This window comes from Diadema antillarum, unplaced genomic scaffold (assembly GCF_040938485.1).
Source record: "Diadema antillarum isolate AM-2024a unplaced genomic scaffold, OU_Dant_1.0 seq00001229_RagTag, whole genome shotgun sequence".
NCBI lineage: Eukaryota > Metazoa > Echinodermata > Echinoidea > Diadematoida > Diadematidae > Diadema > Diadema antillarum.
Genome location: NW_027272017.1, coordinates 477187 through 505029, shown reverse-complemented (window position 1 = coordinate 505029; position 27843 = coordinate 477187). Strand labels below are relative to the sequence as shown.

The following is a 27843-nucleotide window of genomic DNA, read 5'->3' as shown; positions in this document are numbered from 1 at the left end:
TGTAGCTTGTCAATGATTGTTAACCATTAAATATCATGGAAAAAGCGACAGAAAAGCAATCAAAATCGAGATTAAAACATGGCGAGTCTGGCAGCTGTGATGGAAATGTCGATGGATCATCTGCTGGAACCAGCAGCAGTGGGGCTGTTCGAAAACACCACCACCATTCTTCTTCGGGTAGGAAGAGATCGGGCGATCGGTCTCGTTCCCGCACTCGTCGACGCAGTGGAAGTGGTTCCAGAAACGATAAAAACATTCCATCAACCGACTCATCTGCACCTCCGAACCTCAAATCCAAGGAGGATTCTTCAGCCCCCATCAATATCAAATCGTCTCCGTCTGCTGCTGATCTTGGGACGTCGTCGGGAGAACCAAGCCCAAGACAAAATGGGTAAGTTTGTAATTAAGTTTAAGTCTCCAGGTACTAACAGATCCAAATGACAGTAATTCAAAACTGATTCAATTTAAAGGACAAGTTCACCTTCATAGACATGTGGGTTGAGTGAATGCAGCAATATTAGTAGAACACATTAGTGAGAGTTTGAGCAAAATCGAACAATCCGTTAAAAAGTTATGAATTTTTGAAGTTTCTGCTCAGTCACGGCTGGATGACAAGACTACTATAGCTTGTGATGTCACATGAGTACAACGACATAAAGAAAGAATAAAGAAAATTCAACATATTTCCATTTTTCTCGCATAACAAAAGAACACTCGACTTCTCTCTTTCAGAAGGCAGGGGGAATAATATTACCCTTAACATACGTCAGTGACAAGTCGACGAAATGTGCACTTTATTCAAAAAGTAAAGTTTTGTGAAATTCTCTTTTTATTTTCCTTTATAGTTGTACGCATGTGACATCATAAACTGAAGTAGTCTTCTCTTCCAGCAGTGACTGCACAGATACTTAAATTATTCATAACTTTTGAACGAATTGTCCAATTTTTGTCAAACCTTCACTGATGTGTTCTGGTAATATTGCTGCATTCTCTCAATCCTTATGTATATGAAGGTGGACTTGTCCTTTAAAATTGAAGTTTATTCACAGTCAGACCCTCTCTACTCTAGCTTGCCGATGAGGAATATCAAGTCTCAATGCACTCGTAGTCAGACTATGAAGGGGAATGAAACCCATAATGTTACATTTTGATTGATTGAATGCAGCAATATTATATGTAACTGTTGTAAATCGATGATAACGCTACACAGTGCACACACACAGTTTCTTTGATGGATGCATGAATTGCCGTTTAATTGCAGCTGAAATCCAGACAAACAAGTGTCTGAGAGGCCACCTTGTCAATGTCAGTTCTCACTTACCGGTAAATTTACTAACTCTCTTCTCATTCCTTTCAAACTATCAAAAGCTTGTAATATATTATTTTCGATTGTTTTTGTGTCTTGTTAACAACACAACATAACACTTCCCGCAACACAACAAGTCATGGTAACTTCACATAATATACTCCACAAAGCTGAATACGTAACAACACAACAGGTGCATCTACATCACAATCCAAGGATATATACAACATGAGATAACTGTACACAGCCCTGTCACTGTAATACACTATAAGTGTTGCGCTGCGCAAAGCACAACGTCTGGTTAGGCTAGACTCATCAGTAACAGTAGCCTATGTGGTAGACGTCTACTAACTTCTAGTTCTACCAAGTAGGCCTATTGTTATTGTTAAGTAAAGTTTGAGAAAAATCAGCAATCTATTCAAAAGTTCTTGATTTTTTAAAGATGGGGGTCGCAGGATTAATTAGGATTTAGGGTTTGTTTGTTTTTCTTTAGACTGCTTTTGTTGGATTTTCAAGTAATTGACCAGTGTATGAGAAAATCATGCAGTGCATTTAAAGGACAAGTTCACCTTCATAAACATAAGGATTGAGAGAATGTAGCAATAGTAGTAGAACACATCATTGAAAGTTTGAGGAAAATCGGACAGTCCGTTCAAAAGTTATGAATTTTTGAAGTTTTTGTGCAGTAACCGCTGGATGAGAAGACTACTGCAGTGTATGAATAACTTAGATGTCACATGCGTACAACAATATAATGAATATATAAAGAGAATTTCACAAAATTTCATTTTTTGAAAAAAAGTACACATTCCCTTGACTCGTTACCGACATATGTTATGGGTAATATTATTCCCCCTGCCTGTAGAAAGAGGCAAGTCAAGTGGTCTTTTATTATGTGAAAAAAGTGAAAATATGTTGAATTTTCTTTACATTTTCTTTATACTGTTGTACGCATATGACTCACAAGCTTTAGTAGTCTCCTCATCCAGCGGTTCCAACACAAAAATCTTAAAAATTCATAACTTTTGCATCGATTGTCCAATTTTCCTCAAACTTTCGCTGATGTGTTCTACTTATATTGCTGCATTTTCTCAATCCTTATGTTTATGAAGGTGAACCTGTCCTTTAACAAACTTCGCAACTTTATGAATGACCAACATTTTGACTTACTTTTTTTGTTGAAAATTTTACAAATTTATACAAAGTATTCCACACCAGAAGTACATGTATGCACCACAAACTTGTTTGCAACAGGGTGCCTACTAGTATTAGCGGCAGGGGCAGTTTTATTCATTGAAATTTTTTGTTTTGTTTGTTTTGCAGGTTTTTGTGTGTGTGTGTTTTTTTCTTTTTCTTTTTTCCTTTATGTAGTACAGGTATAGGTTTTGAAGTGAAGAATGGATAATTTAGGGGTACATGTATTTTTGTATTATCTCTTGTATTCTAATGCGATATTTTTATTATTGATCTGTTTTCCTATAAATCATATTTTAATTTTTACAAGTCTGTTGTACTTGTATTTGTGTATGGGAATGCATTGTACATGAGGGCTCACATGCCTAAGGCTAAGGGCAACATGTTATAAATTTTTGTGAGCCCTAACCCATGTACATGTGTATTGCTTCCCTGTTCATACAGTAGTTTGTGTTTACTGTTTGCATCAGCTGTGCCATTTCCATGTGAATTGATGTTTAAAATATAAATATGTTAATGTTTTTGTCATTTTTTTCATTTAGCTGAATAGGCTATGATAATACTCATAATGAAAATAATGATGATGATGCCAATACTACTACTACTACTACTACTAGTACTACTAATACATGTAATGATATGAAACAGCTAAAGAGCGTCAAGTGGATATAATCCTACTTTAAAACAAAAGCGGGAGCAAGTGTTATGGGAAATGAGGGTTCTATCACACCTGATTGGGCCCTTTGATCATAGAATGAAAAGGCCCCTGCCTCGTGGTTGGCACCCTGTCCCAAGCAGGGATGTCTGCGCTGTATGAAAATAATTTGTTGTTGAAATTATAAATATTAACCATGATCAAATTTGAGGGCTGTTGTGCATATTGTAGGCGCTAAAACAAGAAAAAAAAATGCCAGTTGTTGGAACACTGGGAGAAGTTCAAAGGTCAGTGTCAGTGGGAAGAGTTCAAAATGTACCCCCCCCCCCCCCCCTTGACTTTTTCAACCTTAATCCCAAGAACTTCTTAGATTTGGAATTTTTCCAAAGTACCCTACAGTACCTGCAACTCCAACCCTACCACTTGTGATAGAATGTACTGATCCCTTTGTTTTTATTAGTGGCATATGAGGGAGTTACAAATGTAGCACTGAGTCTTGCCAAAAAACAAAGTCATGATTTTATGATACATATGTACATGTAATGCACATTTTGTATCTCATTAATGCATATTGACATCATAAAAAATTGACTTCTAATTGATGACATATTAGAGAACAACAAACATTGTATAGTATGTGGTTTGCTTTCCTTAGATTTGTAAAATGTGTTGCAATAGTGTGCAGTGTTAGCAACCTATCCCCTTTCCTTTGAATCACACAATTTATGTAGTTTTACATACATTCGATAGTACTCAACAGACTAGACATGAACAAAAGAACAGTGTTGGTATACAGTGTTGGTAGCAGCATAGCAGTCCAACACTTTGCGATCCATGATAAACCTCCCTATGACATGGAATAGAGTAACCATAGTTTCTTTGTTATTATGCGCCATCAGACAAAAACAACCTTGTGTGTTGCAAAGTTTGTCTGCATGGTCATTTGCGTGTTGACTCAGCCCCTCCATTGGCCAGTTTGACTGTTTGGTTTCCCTGAAGTGGTCAGAAGTTGCCCTGGACCATGGCTTCCTTCTGTGTTTACTTAAATCCAAGATAAAAAAGATGTCCGCCACTACTAACGACAAAAAGACAATCACAAACACCAAGGATGTCAAGAATAAGGACAGTGACTAAAAGATGAAAAGGCGGAGTAAAGTACATGTAGTTGTAAGCAGCATCTCTTTGAATGGCTTCTTCTCGCCCATTTTAGCTGGTCACATGGTACAAGGTGAACTGGTTGCTGGGATACCTGGGAACTAATAAGGTCTAGATAATGAGCTGGCTGCTGATAAAGCGCCACTGCCCTGATTTGGTCAGATAATCTTCTTGTGATTTCTTTTCTATAGTAGCCTTGCTCATTAAATTGAAGGGGAAAAAAAAGCAAGAAAGAATAGTGCAAGAGAGAGAGGAAAGAGGGAAGGGAAAGAACTGCATTCAAATCTATGATGCAAACCTCGCATGGTATTTCAGTCTTGGATAGGCACAGTTCGGACCTGTAGCCGTGTTTGATGGTATTGCTGATCAATAACAACAGCAAAAGATAATGCAAATCAAATGAGAGAGGAAGCAAAAAGAAAGACAAAGAGAACATGGAAAATATAAACCTACCGAAGTCATCATGAAAGGGAGAATGTACTTGTAGTCAATAAATGTTTGGGTTTTTTTTTTCCCAAAAAACAATTGACAAAAATGTACTGTACAAACTCATGAGAAATTATTTTACAGTTGTTGTTTTGTTTTGTTTTGTTTTGTTTTGTTTTGTTTTAATTAAATAGGGGCATGACCTTGAGCAGTAGCAAACAACTATTGTAGATGCAGGAGGCACTCAAGTGGGTGGATTATATTCTTGGGAATCTGTCCATGAAGCATGTACTGTAGATACCTGTAACCATGTACAAGGGTGTATACATGTTGTACAACATGGTACTCATAAACAAGGTCATGATATTGTCATTGAGGTAGTCATGTTTTTGGTTTGTTTTGTTTTTCGTGAGGACCAAGGGATAAAGCTTAAATAGCCAAAAACAAAGTATGAAAGGGCATGGTATCGAAATTTATTATTTTCTGACATCAGATAGATATGAATTTACACTGAAATATGCTTTTCTTATGTTTCATTGTTTTAATTCATTTTTTGTTATTGATGCAGGGGTTATAATGCCACTTAAATGTCTAAACTTTCTTAAGAGTAGGCCTATACCAAATGACACTACAGTTGTATTATCACTCACAACTATTGACAGTATTCCATCAAATTTAGACTAAACTTGTTTTGGCCGTTTATTTTGCTTTGTATGGCCTATCCTCTCTCCTGAAATAGTGTTGTTATCTATTGATTCATATTGAAGCCATTGAAGGAGGTGAATCAGCTGGAATTGTTGATGATTGAAAAGTTTAGAGCTTACTAATGACAGTTGCACAGTTAGAGGTTGAATTGTGTCACGTAAAAGTTCAGGAAAGCGATCCAGTGATACGATCCTATTCTTTTGTAAACAGAGTATCATTCAAAAAGGATTGTAAACAAGCCGCAGCCATGAGTAATCTCTTTCCAGTAACGGTTAGGGGGCGAAGTACAATGGCTTTGCTGCATGAGTTTACCATCTGTTTCCTGTTAGAGAGAGTTCAATGCATTCGGCAGTAAATGAAAAAACCTGGAACGGCAACGGTCGGACAGTCTTACCCACCCATCATTTGACAGTTTAGTTCTCACACTGTAATAGACTCTGCGCTTACGTGGAAGACGACTGTGCACTGTCCTTATTCCCATGTACATGTAAGTGTGCATTTAGGCTGGTAGAGTTTTACAAAAGTACAGTGTTCCAGACTTGAATCTAAGCATGGTATTCTTACCAGTGCCATTCTAAGCGGCTGTTTTGGAGTTTAATATATTTTGTGGAGGGAGAAGTTTTGCAGACATAAAGTTGGTAAGTTCACATTTATATCTGTTATGTTGTGTCTGAAGTCACTATTTTATGTGAAACTTTTCAAACAAGTACCTGTGCTGAAACATGGTGTGAAAACTTTTTTCTCAACTTACAGAGTCAAGTTTTTTTACTGATTGCATGAGAGATGTACATAGGCACAATCCAGGTTTATGTGAAGTGGCTGGGGATGAGACATTAGCTTGTCTGCATATCAAGAGTTAGTTTGTGTAGTTTGCATGTGTATATAATGTACATTAAATTGTAGGCACAATTAAGTGCATGGAGGAAGCTACAGTTGTTTGAAACATTAATTCCCTCAATAGGAGTACATGTAGATCCCGCACGAGAGAGTAGCGGTAGTTGGTTACATGTTCATTGCAACATGCAGAGAGTGACGAAGTCTTTACACATTTTGTTAGACCCTCCCTATACATACTGTCTACTTCTAATGACATCACCAAAGTCCCACAAGCAGAGAAATTCATATTTTACTACGCTTTTTTTTGCTCACTGACCTTACTGGAAAGCTTTGCATTAATTAATGAGTACTTTGATTATACACAAGGAGCTTGAAGTGACAAATGGTTACAGATACAGTGCATGTTTCACCGCCGCAGACTGTAAACATTCAATGCACCCAGTCATGGGTTTGAGTCACGACAGCGTGGGCAGTATCTGATAGACAGGCGGTGGGTGGTGGCTTTTAGGGAGATCAATAAATGTTATCAAGGAGATCAGTCAAATCAATATAAATCCTGAATTTCGCAGTGACAAATATGGACTGACTGGTTGTGCTAAAATAAGTTACTCCCTTTTTTTTGGGGGGGGGGGGGGAGAGGAGGGGTCTTTCCATTATTGATAAGCTCTTGCTGGACTGGCATCTATTCAATGTTCTTAATACACCTCATGTATTGATTAATTCAGTGGAATTTAGAGCTAGACACAGTCTTTTTTTTTTCATATATGAAGTAAAAAATGTGTTAGCGCAGGAAACTACATGTACATTTTGTAATACTTATCGCCATAGGAGCTCTTGTCTTGAATCCACAAAACTCAGGAAAGTTCTCCCTCAGGTTTTCGTGTTGTTGTTTTCGGGTTAAGGTGCATGTAATTGTAGATGTAACGAAAATTGCCTTTAGATGATTAAGAACACCAAAGAAAAAAAAGGAGAGAAGATAATAAAGTGTACAAAGGACATGTACTGTAATTGAATTGACTGATATACAATTTGCACCTTTTTTGTAGAAACTTATCTTACTAGGCAATACAACATACTCCTGCTACAATAGTTATACAGTGTAGGGCCTACTGGAGGTGTTTTCTGTCTTGAACAAGATTTTGTAATGGAAGTATACACAGGTCTACTGTAAAAGTAGAATTCTTGCTTTGTTGAAATTTTTGTGCATTTTGCGCAACCAAAAACCAGAAAATAAAAGCATGCGAATATTTTTGCTTGCTATTATGTTTCAGTAGTTAATGTCTTGATTCCGCAGAATCAAAAACACATGAAACTTATCTTACCCGATCAAGCACAAAAAATAACTCACACGAAAATATCCACTTTTACAGTATTACAGGAAATAACCAGTATCTAATGAACAAGGGGTTGGGGGTTCTTTGCCAATATCTTTGTGTACGTTATGAACATGATTATACTGTATATTTTGTTGCTTTATATAAATAACTTAAGAGAGAAATAATGCAACATACACTTGTACAGTACTTTGACCCTTATTTCATAGTTCTGTACAATGTATGTCCCTGAAAACAGGGTCTGTGGAAAACTGCGGGTGAAAATATACACGCAGTATAGTAATTCTAGGCTTGTTATCTGACACCAGACCATGCGTGAGAAGGTCTCTACATGTACTGTACATGCACATTTAGGAAATTTATCAACTCACTACTCTTCAGTCATGTTAGTATAGAACAGCAGCAAAATCAAACATGTTTCAAACAGTGGGGGCGTAGATACATGTACATGTATGCACCAGAGTACATGGCTTGATGACTGTATGCATTAATCATGCATTCGGGGGGGGGGGGGGGGGGGGGGGGTCAGATTACACTTCATGAAAAGAAATATATGATATTGGTACTTCTCAGCGAGTGCATACTCATTCCAATTTTTTTGACAAGTCCATGGGCGAAATTATGGATGGTCAAAGTCCAAGGGAGTGGGCTCTTCATAAAATTAATGTTCAGTATTGTAGATGCTTATCCTCAAATCTGGAGCTGAAGAGCATGTATAGTCTTAAAGTTTCTAGACAGTCTACAATGTGCACTAAATTGTTTCAGTAAAAAGTCGTCACAGAATAGATTGGCAGAATATAATGGCTGTCTGATTATTATTACCCAGTGCATCTATGAGGGCATACAGTTTAGAAGGGCTTTCAGGCATACTCATTTATGTGTCAGAATCTTGTAATTATTCACCATTTACATTATCATTTTTTTAGTAAAATGTAGAGCAGTAAGTTTAAGCTGTTCTTGGTTTTAGTAACATCTCAGCTAAGTTTTGAAAACAAACATTCTGCATTGCAGCTGACATGGTAGACCCCATGTTTTTATCTTTATGTTGTAAAGGGGGAGGGGAAGATCTGAATCTGATATGAACTGGATTGCTGTGCAGCTCAATTTTTTTTTTTTTAAAGTACATGTAACATTGGAAGATGACAAGCTTTAATGAAACTGCAGTTCTGAATCTTGTCAATGACAATTTACAAAGAAAACTTTGGTCTGGTATATAGAAGACTATCTTTATACCTGCTGTACGTTGTATCAGGGAGGTGCCCACCTCCCTGGTTGTATCAACCTCAGTGAATGAGTTACCAGTGCTCATCCTCCCAGCTTTGAAGAGGCTTTGAGTCTGGGATAATGATCGTGCCTCCTGGCTTGACGGGTGAATACAACCCCAGGAATCTCCTACATTGAAGCTGTGACTCATACCAACTGGGCCCCTCCACCTTCTCATCATCTCATCTCCCTCCCTGCCGCCCCCCCCCCCCCCCCCCCATCCCCCCTGAAGAAACTAAATGGGGTTTGAAAGAGTCATCAAGGATTTAATGCCAATTAGCTGGAAGTTAGACACCTCAGCAGGGGGTGTTTGTGCTCATTGAGTGGAAATCATAGTCATCAATAAACATTTATTTCAGTGGTATGTAATCATGTACGCTTCTACCAGCTAGGATATGATGCATTCAAGCTATCGCACAAACACATCCCTGTGTGGTTGAGTATACATGGTAATTCAAGGGCAAATTGCATTCATGCTATATTAAGGGTGCTGATGACTACATGTATACTGCTCATTTTGTGGAAATCAAATCATGAAATTGCCTCAACTGTAGTGCACGCTTTGGTGGATACAAGCAGACTCTTAAAGAGCATTGCAGGTCTTTGGTGGATATATTAATCGAAGAAGCAGAATCATTTCATTTTGTATCTCTTCAAGTGTATTCACTTTTTTTTATTCCTTCACATTTGGAGAAAGAGAAATTTTATTTTGGCATTGTCTGAGTGCATTGTTGAGGGTTGATACCACAACAATTTGACCAGCTTAAAATCTTTGGAAGTATCCCAAGTAGCTTTTGATACCATCTCATATTGTATCAAAGCAATTATTTCTCAGTGTAATACAACGTTCTATTGTAGCAATATAGTTATATTGTGATGGTATGTGATTTTTTTTTTCTACAGTCCACTCTAGCCTTTACAATTACTACTCTCAATTTGAGGTTCGCTCTGAAGGGAACGGTCAACATTGTACATTTTGTATTTGGAAAAAAAAAAAGCTGGAAGGGATGGTATCACATTGGTTGAGGTGAGGATTCAGCTTTTAAAGGGGATGGCTAGTAACTGATCAGTGGGAATCAGTGGGAATGCTGAGGGATGATTGTTCCAATCCTTGTGGGATTCATTTAAGAGTACATTATATATCTATTCTTGTGTGAAAATTATTTGCTTCAGAATGGTCTCATATTCAAGTAATGTGCAGTTTAATGTTTCCAGGTAAGCGTCCCTGGTCAGTGACGGGGCATTAATCTGTGCATTACTTGAATATGAGACCGTTCTGAAGCAAATAATTTTCACACAACAGTAGATATATAGTGTACTCTTAAATGAATCCCACAAGGATTGGAACAATCATCCCTCAGCGTTCCCACTGATTCCCACTGATCGGTTACTAGCCATCCCCTTTAACGTTATGCGGGATATTTAGAAACCACTCTATGAAATGTTAAAGAGCATACATTTCTAAGGGGAATTGAAAGTTTTTATTGATGAAAATTGGATTTGAAATGACTGAAATATCCAAAAACTAATTAAAGCAAAGAGAGTCTATAAAAGTTGTGGCCTGTCTCATTTTTAATATTACTACAATTTGTATCTCTTTTTCGGATATCTCAGCCATTTCAAGACCAATTTTCATCAAATTCAAATAAACTGTGATTCCTGTAAGAATTACATGTTCTTTCATATTTCATAAGAGATTTCTCATTATTTCACAAACACATCCTACACAAAAAAGTTGAAAACCTGCAGCCCCATCTAAACCAAAACTTTACCATCCCTTTAACATGCTTAGTTTTCAGGAAGCTACAGTAAATCAGATAACGACAATTTCGGTTTCAACTGTGGAATAATAGATAAGGAGTTCCTCACACGGTTGACAAAAAAATATGTATTGTTACTTTGTAACTGCATGTAGCAAAGAGTAGAAGTATGAGAGAAAATAGGATCCAAGTTCGATATGCATCAATTTCTACTAACAACGAACCCTGTACAACAAAAGCCCTAGGAATGAAGCAAATGGAGTGCAGCTTATGTACATAAAGGTTTATGTGCACGTAGCCTGTACATTTATTAAAAATCTTCCTAGATGATTTTTCACACGCAATCTACGTCATGCGTGGTCTATTGTCGCATAAAGGCCGATGTAGTGTGTGGTGCAGCTGCCAGTGTTTTGTTCAGTCAACAATACTCAGTGGCTAGCCTCATTGAAACAGACCACTATTTATATTCCAGAGGAGCTGAGATTTACTGCTTTCCTGTATGTTGGTCTACATACAAATGTATTTTGTGAATGATTCTTTTGGTTTTGGTGCATTTTGCAGGTTGACTGATATTCGCACAACCCACAACTCGCTAAGATATTGCGTCCTTTGACACAAATGTGCTGTCATCGCCACAAACTGTGAAATTACCAACTCTTTTTCCCCGAGAATAGTAACTCTCTATATGTGTGATTTACAGTATTCCTCATTCTATCATTGGTTCTTGTTACAAATTTCACCACACATAATTATGATTATCTTCCTAGTACCAGTTCATGAAATGATATATTCACAAACCATGTGGTGTATACAGCGTTGTCTACCATAAAAGATCTCAACAAAAGGACAAAGAGTGACTTTTCTGCATGCTACATGTAGGTCAGTGGTTAAATGTAAATGCATTTGCAGACATTCACTTTAAATCTTTATTTTCAGCAGCTTGGAAGAAAAACATGTAAACCCCTCCCATGCAACTGCCCCATCCCCCCCCCCCAAAAAAAAAAGAAGCACAAACAAACTTGGCTTCATCTGCAAAATGTATGGAACAATCTATCAGTGTTTCAGTAATATAATTATTTTCTTTTAAATATTTTGGGTACAAAAAGTAATTGGAAAGTTACTCCTTTGTCAAGATGATCTACACGTTGTATAGGCAAAAAATAATATTCTTCAGTGACATTGTTACTCAACTTTTGCGGAAACCAACTCATTGAAGAACATTTAGATTATAGAAAATAGAATGAAAGAAAGAATAAATCATCTAAAGAATTGAAATGTCACTTGATATTTTTTGATCCACAAATCACAAATGAAGTATTCTTCCACTTAAAAACATGTGCACACAAACTGCATACATTTTACATACAAGGTCACAATGTAATCAAATGATGTATGTAGGTCTACCTTTGGCTGGTACATGTATGTTCACGCAATGCAGATACATTGTGTATCTAATGTATGAATTGAAATATACAACATACCTGCGTATGGAAGTTCACTCACCTCTTACGATAACTATGAAACTGATTTGTTTAAATCAGTGCAAACAAACAAACCAACAAAATGTGTATTAGATATGCCTGAATTCCAGTGACTCTGAAAGAGTAAAACTAAAAGTGGGAGAGCTAGGGAAATAAAGGAAGAGAAGGGGGAAAATTGAGGAAAGTGTTGAAGTAAAGAGGAATTTCCTTGAATATGAGTATTCCCTAAACATGCATTGTGTCTTTGTATCGAGTCTACAGTTGTATGTGCACGCCTCCGATCTTTTGACATGTGGTTTTGTGTGTACATGTAGCATGACGCTACATACAGTGTACCATAAAGATGCTCATGTGGGTCTTTGCCACAGACTACCATCATAGCTTCTGTTGATTCACTCTGAGTTTATCGGTAGCCAAGGCAACACGCGCAGCTATATTTAGACCTTGGCCTGGACTGTAGAATCCACCTTTTATAATATTGCATCTGCCACTTTTGATCTAGTATTAATTGGAGAAGCTGCTGTTAATGCCTGTGGTTGCTATAATATTTCATGGTGCTTGTGTAACTGTACATTTGGATGTGAGTTGGGATTTTGGTTTTTAATGTTCATTAAAGCTGTGGTAATTTCTCTTATGGGGCTGTAAGGGGCCTTTTTATCTTTTGTCCAAGGGTCTTGCTGGAATGTTACTGTATCAAGCTTTTGAGTGAGGAAAAAAAGCAAAAACCTGACATCATTTTGTAGTGAGGCCTCCTGACTTACTGTTTACCATATGACTGTTGTGTACGTAATCATGACTAACAATGTTACGCAGGAGACACATTCAAACATTCAGTGAGATAGATGGATATATTTTTTGGGTGGTGGTTGTACTTGCACGTTTTGATGGGCCAGTAATTGGGGGAGGTGAAAAAGAGGGGTTTGTTTTGCTATCTTTTGATAGGAAGTATGATATTAGTGATATTTTAGCGAATTTAGTACGAGTTCTAGTAGTGAATGCATGTTATGATGCGAGAGCCAAATGGAAAGAATACAAACAGTGTATTGCACAGTGTGTTTCAGTGTAGGGCAGTTTAACTGTGCTGTGTAAACAGTGAACAGAAATCAGTACATGTCTGGATTGATTTATTGGCATGTTGTAATAATGTTCAGTCTAGTCTTTAAGACATTCATTTTTCTTTGCTCCATTCCAACACCAGATTCCGAACAATGAAATGTTACCAGTTTCCAATATATTCACTTTTTCTTTTCACATTTGGTTTGTTATCTGTGCAGGTCAACCGACCGCGAGATGCGGCGCATGTCCAAACTAGACGATCCGCTCGAGAAGCAGGCGATCAGGGAAAAACTCCGAGCAAAGCCGGGCATCAGAAAAGAAGGCGGTGATGCAGCCAGGACAAAGGGGCCAATGGTAAATGAAGAAAAGAATTTGAAAATCCAAAACAAGCACTTGGAGCTGCTGATATGATAGCTATCATTTACTGTGAAAGTGGAAAAGTTTGGGAGATTCACTTTTTGCTGTGGGCCAAATAATGAGAATTGTACTTGCTTCAAACTTGTAGGCACAGTGTAAGAAAATTAGTACGAATATTTGAATAATGGCCAAAAATGATCACGAGTTTTTTTAAGTGCCGGTTCGTTTTAGCATGAAATTCTTGACAAATTCTCATGGGTGAAATATTACATATTTACACTTATCCTTTATAGCACTTGTCAAAACATTTTCACTGTAGTATTCATAGTCATATGAATAAACTTACTAATTGTCATATGATTACTCAAAATATATATTTTTTTGACTTGTGACCATTGCATAGGAATATACTGATTTTGTCATCCATTGTATCTGATTATACTTTCATTTTGTTCTGAACGAGAAATATGGAAAAATACATTCTCATATAAGTCAAATTTTCACCATAGATGCCAGGTACGATACTCCAATCTATTCCAAAGATGATCTTAATTTATATTGCATAAAAAAACAGACAAACGGAAAGTGTGATAAAAAAAACAAAACGTTATGCAAGTGTTTCATGTGAATCATATATTCTGACTATGTGTGATTATATACCATAGGTGAGACCAGGGAGGTGGAACTTCATAGTCTATTTAGACTCCCCTACAAAGAAACTAATGCATAATTTATCAAAGCTGTGGATTACGTGATATTCCCATTGCCCAATGAATCACCTTATTCATATTTTTCAATGTATGAGGCCAGCTGCAGTAACACCCAATTCCTGTTTTCTTCCTTTCTATTCTTCTACTCTCCCTCTCTCTTTCTTTCTTTCTCTCTCTCCCTCTACCTCTTTCACTTTTTCTCTCTCCAAATGTATATCCCACTATCTCACTCTCTCTATCTCTCTCTCTCTCTATCTCTTTTATCTCTTTGCATGTCGAGTCATGATGTCGCCGAAGGAAGTGATTTATTTCCTTCCCTTTGAAAATGTAACTGAACCCAGTATCGACAGTTTTGTGAGACTTGTGGATAATTTGAACAGTAGTTTTGATATTACAAGGTATTGACATTGCAAATGATTAATGGATAATCAGAAGCAGCCTGCAGTCGAGTGAGATAATCATCCTTTGGCTCTGATGATAATACCATCCATTCTGTGAGGTATTAAAAAACTAAGGTACACAGATGAAGGAGAAACAAATATGTAATGTACATTGTACTTCTTTGATATTGATATGATTTCATCCAACTTATTACCAGGAGAAAGCTATGACAGGGTAATTCATTGACTATATTTTGGAGAAAATTTAACCAAGGTTTGGAGGGTCAGTGGTCAACAATGGGCGGCGAGGTGGCTCAGGCAGGAGCATATCTGCCTTTCAATTGAATGGCTGGGGTTTGGGTGTGGGTTCGAACCCAAGTGAGTTTTACCGGGCAGTGATGTGTGTTATCATGCCATCCCCTCTAGTAGAGGCAAAACAGTATGTCCCTCAGATAGGACATAAAATGGAAGTCATGTGTGTGAGAGAGTCACAATCGCACACATGTAAAAGATCACTCGTCATTCTTTCATCACCAAGAGCAGCGTGCATGTAGATTAACCCAGTGAAGTGGTGTTCGCCCCAAGTAGGTACTCACAACTGGGCCACATGAAAGACCATCTAATGCAGCTGAATATGGGCTGTCCAGCCATCTTTTCAGATGGAAAATGAAAACAAACATCAAATTCTACAATCGTTGGGGGAAGGGGGTGTTGGGTGAGAGGTCATAATGCATATCCTTTGTCAATTACATGGTCAAAGTATATTTGTTGGCAAAGTAAACATGGGGGGTAAAGTCCAAGGAATTCGTGAATTCAGAGAATAAAGTCAAATGCTGAAGTTTGACCGATTAGGCAATGAACCCAAGGATATGTATTTGCCAGGTTTTGATTATTTATCAGTTACTGTATTTTTATTTCCAGTCAAAAACCCTCCCTCCCTCAAATTAATGCTGGGTATAAGATATACTTTATGAAATTTTCAAGTGGCCTGTGCATTTATCTTTGCTAGAAATTAACTGTTCAAGGAAACAAAAAATGTCACACATTGAAAAAATTTGTGAAACATACATAACACTTTGCTGTTTATCCTTGCCATACTGTACATATGCAGTATTTTATATTGGGTGAACATGTTTCTGTGTTGTAAAATAATCAGAAATTAATTTGTGTTTTGTTGTTTTCTTATCGTCCAAAAGGTCGCAAGGCCCCCTTCATCACCCACCCCTACAGATGGGACGTCTTCCGCATCATCTACGCCCCCACCGACTGGCGCATCGTCGTCATCGTCGACGCCAGGAACAGTCAGAAGGCCACGGAGTCTGCTGCCCCAGAGGTCACAGTCTCCATCGGCACAAGCCAGCAGGGAGTCTCCTTTCGCCAAGCAGGTGAGAGTCTTTGAATGTTTTTGTCATTTGCTATTATGTTAGGGAGGGATTTTTTTTTTCTTGGAGTTAGTTCTATATTTTTTTTTTTCAAGATAAAGTAAATTTTTGATGCAACTGTATGATGTTTAAAAAAAATTTAAGTGTCATAAGGTCACTTTCATCTGTCGAATGAATTAATTGGTTATTCATGAAATAATATCACTATGAATCTTAATTAATGTAGATCTTCCTTCAGCATGATATTCAGATGATATTATCATTGATTTAAAAAAAAAAAAAAGTAATCTGGGTGTAATAAGGCAGATAATTTGATCAGAGATTGAGTGCACAAAGTGTGGATGTATCTTGGCCCCAGTTGTGTGTCTTTTAAAGTAGTTTGTAATGGTCTCATTACAATTCAACTCTGTCTTTCTGTTGAATAACAGGTAGTGAACCGTGTGGCTTCCCCAACCTCACCAGGATTACTGCGACACAGGGGATACGTTTCTCCATCGGTAAAGCTTTCCTCGTGTTTCTCTGATTTAATGTAATCCTAAGCTTAAAAGCAATAGCCCTATTTATGGTGCATCGTTCTATTTTGATCGCACATGCAATCTCAAGATGCGAGGACCACAAATCAAAGAGCTCTTAATTTATGATATTGTGAATTGCAAGAGACAGGCGTTTGTGTAACAAATAGTGATAAACTACTCCATAAAGTGTGCATGGAACCAAATGTATAATATTTCTATATCTATATATATATATATGTATATATATATATATATATATATATATATATGTATTTTTTTTTTTCCTGCTGCCTTCTGCCACTGAAGATGACATATTGGATAACTTCCACTATTGCTATGGTGATTCACAAAGCATCTCTCAAAATCTTGCTGCTGCCTTCTCAACTTGATTAATGTACACTTCATATATTTTCTATGCAGCAGGTGGCACGATTACAGTACTGACTATTTACAGAATTGGCTTCATCCCATTTTTTTTCCCACTAGGGGTCAAGGCCTAGTTCTCCCACTGGCAGTCACAGGAGGGCAGCATCACCAAACAACGAATCTCTCTTCACGCTGGCGGTCGGCGTCCTCAAGAAGCGTGTGGAGAGGGCGCTGCACGCGAGACTGTTCCTCCTGTCGCAGATTGGTCCCAACTCCTTCCTGATTGGTGGAGACTCGCCTGACCACAAGTACAAAGTGACCATTGGCTCACAGGTAAGAAATAGATAGATTGGTAGATGGATAGATAAATAGATAGAGAGATAGCTATACACACAAATGTACAGACATGTAGATGTGTAGGTAGTGGATGAGCATAGATAGATTATTATGTATATCAGGAGATATGTTATTTTGGGGAGGTTTTTAAACCTTATGTTTTGCTTTTGAGGAATTCACTAGGGTTTTCTGTGTGGGTTTGGTATTATATTGGATTAGCACAAAGAAGAAAGCATGTACAGAACATTTTACAGTACTCAAACACAAAACGCACACACTTGAATGCACAAAATGTATATATTTTGTGGTTTAGGTTTTCATGAGTATATATTCAAATACTTCTTCAAACAGTCTGAGATAACATGATTCAGTGCACACAGGCCCCTTTAATTTTGCCCGGCATGACTGCTGGAAATATGTAGATAGGCAAAAAAAAAAAAAAATCAATAACATGTCTACCTTTGTGTATACATGCCCTACATATGTATTGCTATTGACTCTCTCTTCTCAGAATTGTAACTGTGGGAAAGGCCCCTTCTGCGTCCACCTGCTGTTTGTGATGCTCAGGGTCTTCAAGCTACCAGAGGATGACAACCTCCTCTGGAACAGGACGCTCAAGAATTACGAGGTCAGTAATCGATTATTCGTATGAATTTTCTCTTCACACCGTTGACCCAAAGTGCCTGTTAGTGTATAGATTTTGCTGCATGCTATGTCATGGACAATTGAAAGCTTTTTCAACATATGCCGGCTGTGTGACACCTAAATGTCGAGGGAGATACCATGCCTGCTTTTGTGATGGTGCCGATGGTATTAAATTCAAGGAACCGCTTTGCTTTTGTTCTGATTACCTTCTTGTATTCATAGGCAAAAACTGTCACAATTCGTCATTGAAAGTTGCTCATGGAAAAAATAACCTGTCAATGGAAAGACTATTTGAAAACCAGAGTGACCTCGATGCCATGTTGTATATACACTTGTATATATCATCCAATATGTTGACATTGCAGAAAACCTACTAACCCATCAAACCTGTCAAGGTTATAGGAAAATTCTATAGAAAGAAAATGGCAGGTGGAAAACATGTTGGAAGTGGCTTGAGAAATAGAATGAAAATATCGCACCGTGCTTCCTGTAAAACACAGGTTGAGCTGCTGTTCTCAAAGTATGAGGCCATGAAGAAGAAGAAGCTGAAGCAATCGCCTGGCACCCATTCCAGCCAAAGGTCGCAAAGGTCGTCCCAGAGTCCATCCACATCACACATTCCTCGGCCGAGCTCGCCATGTCCTTCTACTGGAAGCAGTGACCAGAGGTGAGTATCTGACCTCATGGATAGATTGACCGTTTGACCATACAGAGATGATACAGTTGTCAGATCAACCAAATGCTTGGACATAAATTCAAGGACAGTCGAGTGATATTCATTTGCAAAATTATGTATGTTCAGTATGATTTATGATTTCTTGAATACGCACCATGTGCCATTCAATGATTTCCTTATAGTGCATGGTCATGTACTCTAATTGTAAATAGATGTATCTTGAGTTAATCAACATTGTAACTACACTTCATGTACATGTGTATTATAGAAATGATGCACTCTCTGTTATGCGCTAATCAGGAATTTACTTTTTTTAAATGCATTATTAGCCTTGATACTATTAAATTTCACTTCTGCATGTGGCATTGGTAGTGAAAAAAAAAATCAAACAACAATTCAGCTAATCATGCATTTGCTGTGCACATAATCTGGGATAATGTTTTCAAGTTCGTACACTATGTCTGTAATCTCATACTGTGATGAAGAATTGCTTGGATTGCTTTCAAGTCCTCATGTTTGTAGCTTCAATTTTGGAGGAGAATGGAAGGAAGGAAAGTGGAAAATTGAAGACAGAATTTTTTTCGGGGGTGGGGGGGGGGGGGGGAGGGGGTCTAAAAAAGCTTTCTAAGGCCTTGGCCAAGAACCTCTTTGAATGTACACCTCATGACTTGGTCAGAGTGACTATGTATTTGTTTATATAATTGTTTCTTTATCTATCTTTTTGTGAACAGGGAGGATGAAGACCTGTGCCCCATCTGTTTGCTGGACATGGTAGAAGGAGAGAGCCTGGTGGTGTGCAAAAATGGCTGCCACAACAAGCTGCATCACCACTGTGTGGCCATATGTACGTAAACCAGCCCTGATGTAAACAAGATTATAAGTTTCCAGCAACAAATTCTTATAGTTGAACAGATGTTGTGAATGTCATATGATATAGATGTTTACTCATTATATATAGAAGGACTTTTTTTAATGCATTTGGCTAGTATAGGAGCTCAGATGAATTGAAAGCTAGATCACCACATACTGTCTAAGCAGAGCAGGTGATAGTAATGACACATGTCAAAATATGTGGTTCACGACCTATCAAGAAACTACATTTGGGATTTGTGACCATGAAACTGAATATCTTGTCAAATTTGATAAGAAATTTGAGGTGTTTTCTAAACAAAGATGAAAATGAGACCCAAGTACATAAATCCAGTGACACTTCTGTAGTTAGGCATCTCAACAATGTTTGTGATTGAAATGAAATGCATCGTTGCACACTGATTACGCACCTCAACTATGAGTGGAATAACTGTAAATGTTTTCAATCACTTTCCTTTTTTCAGGGGCAGAGGAATGCAAGCGACAGGAGGAACCGATGGTGTGCCCCCTGTGTCGGGCGGTGTGGTTGGCTGGTACCACAGATTCCCATGGGGATAGCACAGAGGCACCGGAGGGTGCCGGTGTCGCCTCATCTGCGGTCCAGGAGGGGGAGGAGGGCAGAGGGGAAGGGGGAGGAGGCACAGAGACCAATCGACTCGAAACATTCCAGCAGAAGAAAGAAAGATGGAAAGAGGTAGACATTTTATGCCTTTTATGTTATACTATCACTGATTTGGGCCTTGGCCTACATTGAAGCAAGCTAGATGCACTTTCAAGAAGTATGGAAAAATTTCCATGATAATGGCTTTTGTGATGTCTTGTTTAATAGATTTTGAATTGTCATGATCAGAAACTCACAAAAATTCTGATGATTGAATTCAAGCAGAATTTTTGTATTTATCATAACACTGAATTTGTCCATTTTAGTACAGGGAGTATCGATTCAGAGTTGTTGTCAACTTTTTTGAGATCTTCATGTAATGGTTTTAGCAGTTAGCCGCTTTCTTTATCTAGGCAGAAGGAAATTAAATGTTGAAAAAAAGAAGATATTGGACTGTAATTCTCGGCTGTTCTTGAATCACATCTGTTGTGGGGTGACTTTTGTGGACTCTCATTACAAATGACTCTTTTTGCTCATGTGCAAAGTGTAAGTAAGTACTTGTTTGTTGTTTAGTTTTGTTATGTTTTGTTGTTGGTTTTTTGTGCCGCCAACGAAGTGGCCGGAGGCATTATTTTTACATAGAGTGAAAGAGCAACTTTTTTGTGTTTCTCTGCCTCATGATGTCACCATCTCTTGTTGCAGGCCTTTGAAGAAAATGGACTAGTGCAGTCCATGTTCTCGCGGGACTGGGGCCTGCGGGAGAATGCCCTGCACAGCCTGAACCAAATCCTGTCCGCCAAACTGAAGCGGGCCGACAGCCAGGTGCGTGATCCCCACGGGGCGGAGGTGTGCGAGGAGCGCTTCCAGGCGGAGCTTCTCACCATGGAGGCGGGCTTTGACATGGTCGCCATGGCGTGCTCCGATCCTGTCTACAAGGTCTACGTAGCAGCACTGGTGAGTGACCTCTACATGGGCAATGACTTAATGGGCTCTCCCTTTCTCAGGCATCTGTGAGCAGTCTAGGAACAAGAAATAACATTCACTTTGACTTTGATTTATCACATGTAACTTAATCCTTGATGTCATTATAGTTTGATGTATTATATGTCTGATGCTACCAAATGTGCTAAAATTTGAATCAAATGCTTTATTACCGTAGAGCTGTTTCGATATCAGTCAGCAATTCAAGAAAAAAAGAAAGGGGAAAAAAGAAGAAGGGGGACTTACAGTACTGCTGCAGCAGTGGTTGTGCCAGAGCAGTATCCTATTTTCTGTCCCTCCATTTCTGTTAAGTTCTGTCAGATCTTCATTGCTTGCAATTAATTTGATGATGGAAACCATGCAGTAGGCTTTTTGAATGTAACTTGAGGGAAGTGAGTAAATTACCACCAAGTATTTGATTCAACTAACACACCAACTGGGCAGATGTTGAACTTGTGTGAAGTATTAGGATATTATGCATAAGCAAGCATTTCAAGTCTTATGGGAAACAGAAAAAACAGGAAAAGACTAATTAGAATGGTATTCTGTTATTGTTTTTGTATTGTGATTATTCAGAGGGCCCTACGGACATTGCTGATGTGTGTCCACTGTAGCAGTGAGGATCAACAGGCTCAGCTCAGGGTGTGGCTGCAGCCTGTCATGGCAGCCATCTTGGTGAAATGTGCTGATGGGAACAGGTGGGTAAAACTGCTACTCCTTTCCAAGTAGAAACTATGGACTTGAAATTTTCAGTAAATCCTATTTTATAGTGAAAAGCTATTTTAGAAACATGCAGTTGCAATTCAAGAAATTTCAGAGCCACCAGTACATTAAATGAAAATAAGAGATGACAAATATACCACTCAAGTCATGTTCATTTACTCTCTCATGTCATTTGCATGGCACTAGAAATAAAAAGTTAAGGTGTACCATATAAATATAAGGTTGTTATACTAGCTTCAAACAATAAGCTCTTAACTGAATGGTTATCACTTGGAGATTAATGGTATGAAATGCCAATACAATTTCAGAAAAGTAGTTCTCAAAGAGCTACGAGGCTGAACAAAACAATTACCAGTATCTTACATTCCCGTATGCCTCATTGAGGTGTAGTGTGGGCATCAATAGATTGCCGTCATCTTGATCTTAATCTTGACCACAGGCGAACGGCTCAGCTGTCAGTGTCGGCCATGTTGGAGCTGGCCAGGGGAGATGCCGGTGAGCTGGCCATCAGCAAGGAACTCTCCTGCTCAGGTAGGGACCATGTAAACCTCCTCGTCTACTACCATCCCCGTTCACCTATCCCATTCCTGAAAGGAGGGAGGGAAGGAAGGAGAAAATGGAATGAAAGAATAAAGAAAGATGGGATGGTAGACAAAGAGACGGGAAGAGAATGATATCAAAAATTTGGAAAATGTCGATGATCCCTCTGGAAGATCTACCCATATTCATCAGATATGTCAAGGGTTTGATGTTGTTATGTGCTTGTTAACACAAAGAAAGGATATAGAACTAAAACATAAAATGAGTCAAGCAAATAAAAAAAACAAAAGACTGGAACAGGTATTTTCTGAACTGCTAGAAATTTGGTAGAGTAAAACTCTGCTTGTTTTATCAAGAAGTGGTGAATCATTTTCAACAGGACATTTCGTTGTAACAAATCTTTCCTCTCCCCACTTATCCATCTCAGGATGCATTGGTATCGGAGGTCTGGACTACGTCCTCTCTTGCCTCATCAGTGACATCCAAATCACGCTGGATGATTCGTCATGGCAACGCATCCTTGGGCGACTGAATGTGCTCGAGAGAGTCTTCACTGACTTTCCAGACCGCTTTGTGCTGAGTGACAGCGCCTCTGAACTCGAGATGGAAAGCAAAGTGGAATGTCTCGTTTCCATAGCAACCTGTCTGTCCTCCTACCTCAATAACCAACACATCAGGATATGCAAGATTGCCAAGAGGGTCTTCATCACAGTGGCAAAGATTTTGGTCAGCAACTCGGCAGCATTTGCAAAGATTTGCGACATGATGAGGATGCTGGAGTCAACAGAGGTTGGCACGCGAATGTTGCGTCGCCTGAGGAAAATCCTCGAGGAGTATGAGTCTTCCATGGAGGAGGCAGAGCGAGACCTGGAGGAGAGTTGTGCATCAGGCAGGGAGAGAACGAAGGAAGACCGGGAGGATAACGTCCAAGAGAGGGACGAGAAAGACGGCAGACGCAGCGGAGTGCTCTACCATCTCCGCAATCCATCGCCGGAAGCCTGCGGGGCAGAATGCGGAGATCTGCCGGGAGAGGATGGCGCACGGTCGCAACCGCAGACTCCCAGGGGGAGGACACCCTCGACTGAAGACGAGCAGAGGGGGAACTGCAGCACACACTGCACAAACGTCAGTGATCTCTCGGACCTCACGGCATCCCCGACAACGCCCCTCGACAATCCCATCACGTTCAAATCAGAGGTGGCGCAGACCCCCAAGAACTCATCCCCGTTCAACTTCCAGTTGCCGGGCTTCGGTTCCAAGAAGTGCAAGGATGCGGTGGAGGCGGAGGAGGCGGAGGCACTGGCGGTTGCCATGGAAGCGTCCATGCACAGTCAGGGAGTGCTCCCTCAGGTTCCTGGTCTTCAGACGAACAAAGGGGAAATCATCGTCCGCATTCAGCACCAGGTACGCCTGCATCCTAGATCACATCACTGTTAAATTGCTAGCATAAACTGTTTTTATTTAACCCTATCTCAACCAGCACTTGCATAATGGTGGGTTGAGAATAGCTTGTTTTATTCTTTCTTTGTGAAGCTGCTCAAAGCAAGTTTGTCATGTAATCTCTGGTGTATATTGAGCTACCTGTGCTCCATACATCTGAAGCAAGACATTTCTTGACACCATTTAGAGTAATTTTCCAGTTTCAGCAAGACGTTAAAATATTCAATGGTTTTCAGCTTACTTTGATCTCCTAATACTTATGTGATGTTTAGCCAGAATTTCCTTTGCTTTTGTAGCTTTTCATCAAGATTTTTTTTTTTCTTTACCATTGAGCTAGATTGTGAAAAATATAACAACATGAAGCATTGTCCACCAACGTTAAGTATGTATCATTCCAAACATTGTGTGAATATTCAGTGTTAAAGTGTAGTGGCTCTTGATATGATATGATATGATTTTTTTTAGGAATAAACACTCTTGAGAAATTTGTGCACAATCTCAAGGATTAGATATCTTCTTCTTTTTTTCATGATAGGAGGGAGGGGACACTGTGGACAGCATCACAAAGCAGTACAGAGAGAACCAGGAGTGGGTGAAGGGAGCCCTCTTGGGAACAGGTGCGTTCTCCACCTGCTACATGGCCAGAGACGTCTCGACCGGGACTCTGATGGCGGTCAAGCAGGTAAGAAAACGTGATGACCGATCTAGAAGGGGATGTCGATGATTGTGTAATATTTGCATATAGTCTCCTTTGCAGGTCAGAGGAATGATGCAAAAGATGCTTCAAGCTTGAAAACTGTTGCTACCACTTCTACTGTTATTACAACTATATTGATACAGCTGCAGTCAATATTACTACTGCTACTATAATATTCAATAACGATTATATGGCGCATAACACTTATTGTATATGTCCTATGCATTGAAATACAATTTTATGTATCTAAAAATACCAAAATTTCCATCACACATTTCTGTTCCATGTCTCCCCAGATATCCTTCTACCGGAACAGCGCGGACGAGCAGGACAAGACACTGGAGGACATCTGCAAAGAGATCAAGCTCATGGGGACGTTTGACCACCCGCACATCGTTCGCCTCATGGGGGCGACACAGTACGACGGCCACTTCAACGTCTTTGTGGAGTGGATGCCCGGCGGTTCCGTCTCCATGCTGCTGCGGAGCTACGGCGCCTTCTCCAGCGTGGTCACCACCAGGTACATCCACCAGGTGTGCCTCGGCCTGGCCTATCTCCATGACAACAGGGTCATCCACCGAGACCTCAAAGGTGAGCTGGGGGGAAAAAAAGAAACAACAACAACAATTGTATGTCCTTTTAAGATTCTTATCAAACTTCTTATCGTTCTTTTTGTATTAATAGATGTGTATATATTTTAAAAGCTGGTTCTGCAGTATGATATAACATTCCACATGTATAGTTTAAATTGAGTAATGATTATTGTATGCCTACAACAAAATTTGATATCACTTGATATTGCTGAGGAAAAAAAAAATGAGATGTGAAAACATTTGAAAAAAAAAAATCTTTCTTAAATGTTGTAGCACAGTCAAAGTGATGGTATCTTTTATTTAGTGCATCACATTATATTTGACTTTTATTAACTTTAACTTTTATGTCATCGTGTTTTATGCTTGTTCAGGGGCCAACTTACTGCTTGACAGCACTGGCCACCACCTGAGGATAGCTGACCTGGGCACAGCGGCCAAGATGAATGCTGAGATCACCAGGACGGACGAGTTCAAAGGTCAATTCCTCGGCACCATCGCATTCATGGCTCCAGAGGTAAGCATCTCATTTATCTTTTCCGAGTGGAATGTGGCAGAAATTACCACCAGGAGTATATGCAGTGATGGTTAGCATGGATGGATTTGTGTAGGGGAAAAGTTAGGAAAGGTTTGGAAAGGTTTGGTAGAGTGAAGATGTACATGAGAAAAATGTGACATTCCGGAGCATTCTTCATCTAGGTGCCAGGATAAGCAGGCATTTCTTTTCGTTTTTATTTCTATGATTAATATGTCGATAGGCATTGACAAGTCTACTTTGAAGGAGATGAGCAACAGTTATTGGTTGTTTAAATAAAGAAAAGGCAAGTTTCATCCTCTTTCGTTTTCTCTATTTATCCTGCAATGTCCCATTAGGTGCTACGGGGTGAGCAGTACGGTCGGAGCTGTGATGTTTGGAGCCTGGGTTGCTGCATCATTGAGATGTGTACAACAAAGCCGCCATGGAACGCCAGCGAAATATCAAACCACCTCCAGTTGCTGTTCAAAGTGAGTTTAAACAAGGTCACAGTAATCTTGGCGTTCTGTCACAAGTTTTTTGTGCCTTTTTTAGGTTGTGGAGATGCTGTATTAGACTGCACATCAAAACAAATGTCAAAATAACATTTTGGCTATTACCGAAACAAAACGAGAAAGATAGACAAGAATGTATTATTTTATATTGAGTTACTATTTTTGACTGGGAAGGAACACTTTGTTTATTGTTAATGAGATAAAAATAGGTCTTAGATAAAACAAAGTTCAGAGATGCAGCTGTTCAGAGAGAAAAGAGTATTGATTTTTGTTAGTCTTCATTGAATGAAACTTCTCTGATTGCATTGAGAGATCCAGAGGAATTTTGCAGTGCTTTGTGAGCAAATGAAATGGATGTGTAAACAGGTGGGAATGTAAATCTACAAGGATCACTGCATAAACAAATAGGAATGTGAATCTACAGGGATCATTTTGTAAACAAATAGGAATGTAAATATACAATGTGAACATGACTGAAACAAAAGAAGCATGGATTGTGTGTAAAGTGCATTTCTGTAAACAAGAAGGAATGTGCAATGTACAAAAAAAAGGTAATGAGCATCCAATAATGATCCAAAAAGTTTATTGGCCCTATGCTGTATTATACAGTCATATAGAAATGATATGTCTATTGCATTTGTATTGAACAATAATAATCTAGCTGTTCAATATGTTATCAAAGAAAGTATTGATATGCATGAAGATTTTTATTCAGCAATGAGATTTTAATCACTGCTATCTTGTTATTGAAAGAGCTCAGTAATCAGTGCATGCATGTCATCCTTTACATTCATTTCAGATCGCGAGTGCCAATGGCCCACCTCCCATGCCTGAAACGCTAGACCCAGCACTTCGCGACATCGCTCTCCGTTGCCTGGAATCGACGCCCAGCGCCCGCCCCTCTGCGGTCGAGCTTCTGAAGCACTCTGCCTTCAGGCAGATGAAGGAGTTTTGAATGCGTTGATTTAAGGAACAATCTTGTGACTTTCCCAATCATAATCTTGAGTTGATATTCATTTGGTTTGATTAGCAGCTCAAAAGAAATAACTGGTTTAAAATCCCAACCCCAAAACAAAATCAGAAATCAGAGTGCCACACAGCAAGCTGTTAATGCCCTCTGCCTTTCTTTTTTTTTAAAGAGCACTACAGGATTATTCACCTCCGTATCAGAAACATTCCGTTAATAATATCCGTATGTTCCCTTTTTTTTCTATCGCCCAGCCCACATTCCTTCTCCCCACTGCAAACTTTGCCTTACTCTAGTGCCTGTCCTTATTGCCTTAACTCACCTTGCTCACTCCACTGCCTTGTTATCTGTCCAGAGTACATTACATGTTTACTACAAAGGGTTTCCTTTGTAAGATTTATTCCTCCATTTTATGGAGAAACCAATGACCTGGTTATGATGTAGGAAATGAATCTGAAATTATTTTCATTTTATTTGTATGCTTAGACATGAAGCATTAGGGGGCCCTGGTAGAAAGAGGATTTACATTCAGTTGATTCAAATCAATCATGCCTCACCTTCAAATGCTGCCTTCTGATTGGACATTTTGAAATTAGCAGTTCCTTGCTTTTGGTTCGCAGGTGGTAAAGGGAAAGTTCTGTGTGTTGAGATGCCCCAAGATGCTGCCAATAGTATGTGTAATTATGAAGTGACCTTTGTTAGATTTGCAATATGAGAGAATATCTTGCCCCTCTTTTGTGTAATCAGCATTTTATGTCACGGTCAAGTGAGCTCTCTCATAGATAGTGCTAACCAGTGGGAGTTTCCTTCACAAAATGTTTAAAATGATAGTGCTGCAAAGAGCTAACTAAAAGCTAGGAACTTTT

The 27843-nt window shown here is 39.0% G+C and overlaps 1 protein-coding gene across 1 annotated transcript; it reads left to right on the top strand.

Annotated features, from left to right (window-relative positions):
• Positions 1 to 35: 35 nt before the first annotated feature.
• On the top strand, positions 36 to 26965 carry LOC139745017 (mitogen-activated protein kinase kinase kinase 1-like). Its single transcript, XM_071655426.1, has 18 exons — positions 36 to 391; positions 13391 to 13526; positions 15816 to 16004; positions 16430 to 16498; positions 17003 to 17215; positions 17730 to 17846; positions 18364 to 18530; positions 19271 to 19383; positions 19874 to 20103; positions 20713 to 20964; positions 21568 to 21689; positions 22154 to 22245; positions 22682 to 23658; positions 24230 to 24376; positions 24688 to 24982; positions 25356 to 25498; positions 25855 to 25986; positions 26810 to 26965. The coding sequence occupies exons 1-18, from the start codon at positions 36 to 38 to the stop codon at positions 26963 to 26965; spliced, it is 3906 nt and encodes a 1301-aa protein (XP_071511527.1).
• Positions 26966 to 27843: the final 878 nt, after the last annotated feature.

Excerpts from the sequence above, each read along its gene's own strand:
- LOC139745017 (XM_071655426.1), top strand. The coding sequence starts at position 36 with ATGGAAAAAGCGACAGAAAAGCAATCAAAATCGAGATTAAAACATGGC. Across the intron at positions 19,384-19,873 it reads TCACCACTGTGTGGCCATAT|GGGCAGAGGAATGCAAGCGA; the intron begins GTACGTAAACCA and ends TCCTTTTTTCAG. Across the intron at positions 24,377-24,687 it reads CTCTGATGGCGGTCAAGCAG|ATATCCTTCTACCGGAACAG; the intron begins GTAAGAAAACGT and ends ATGTCTCCCCAG.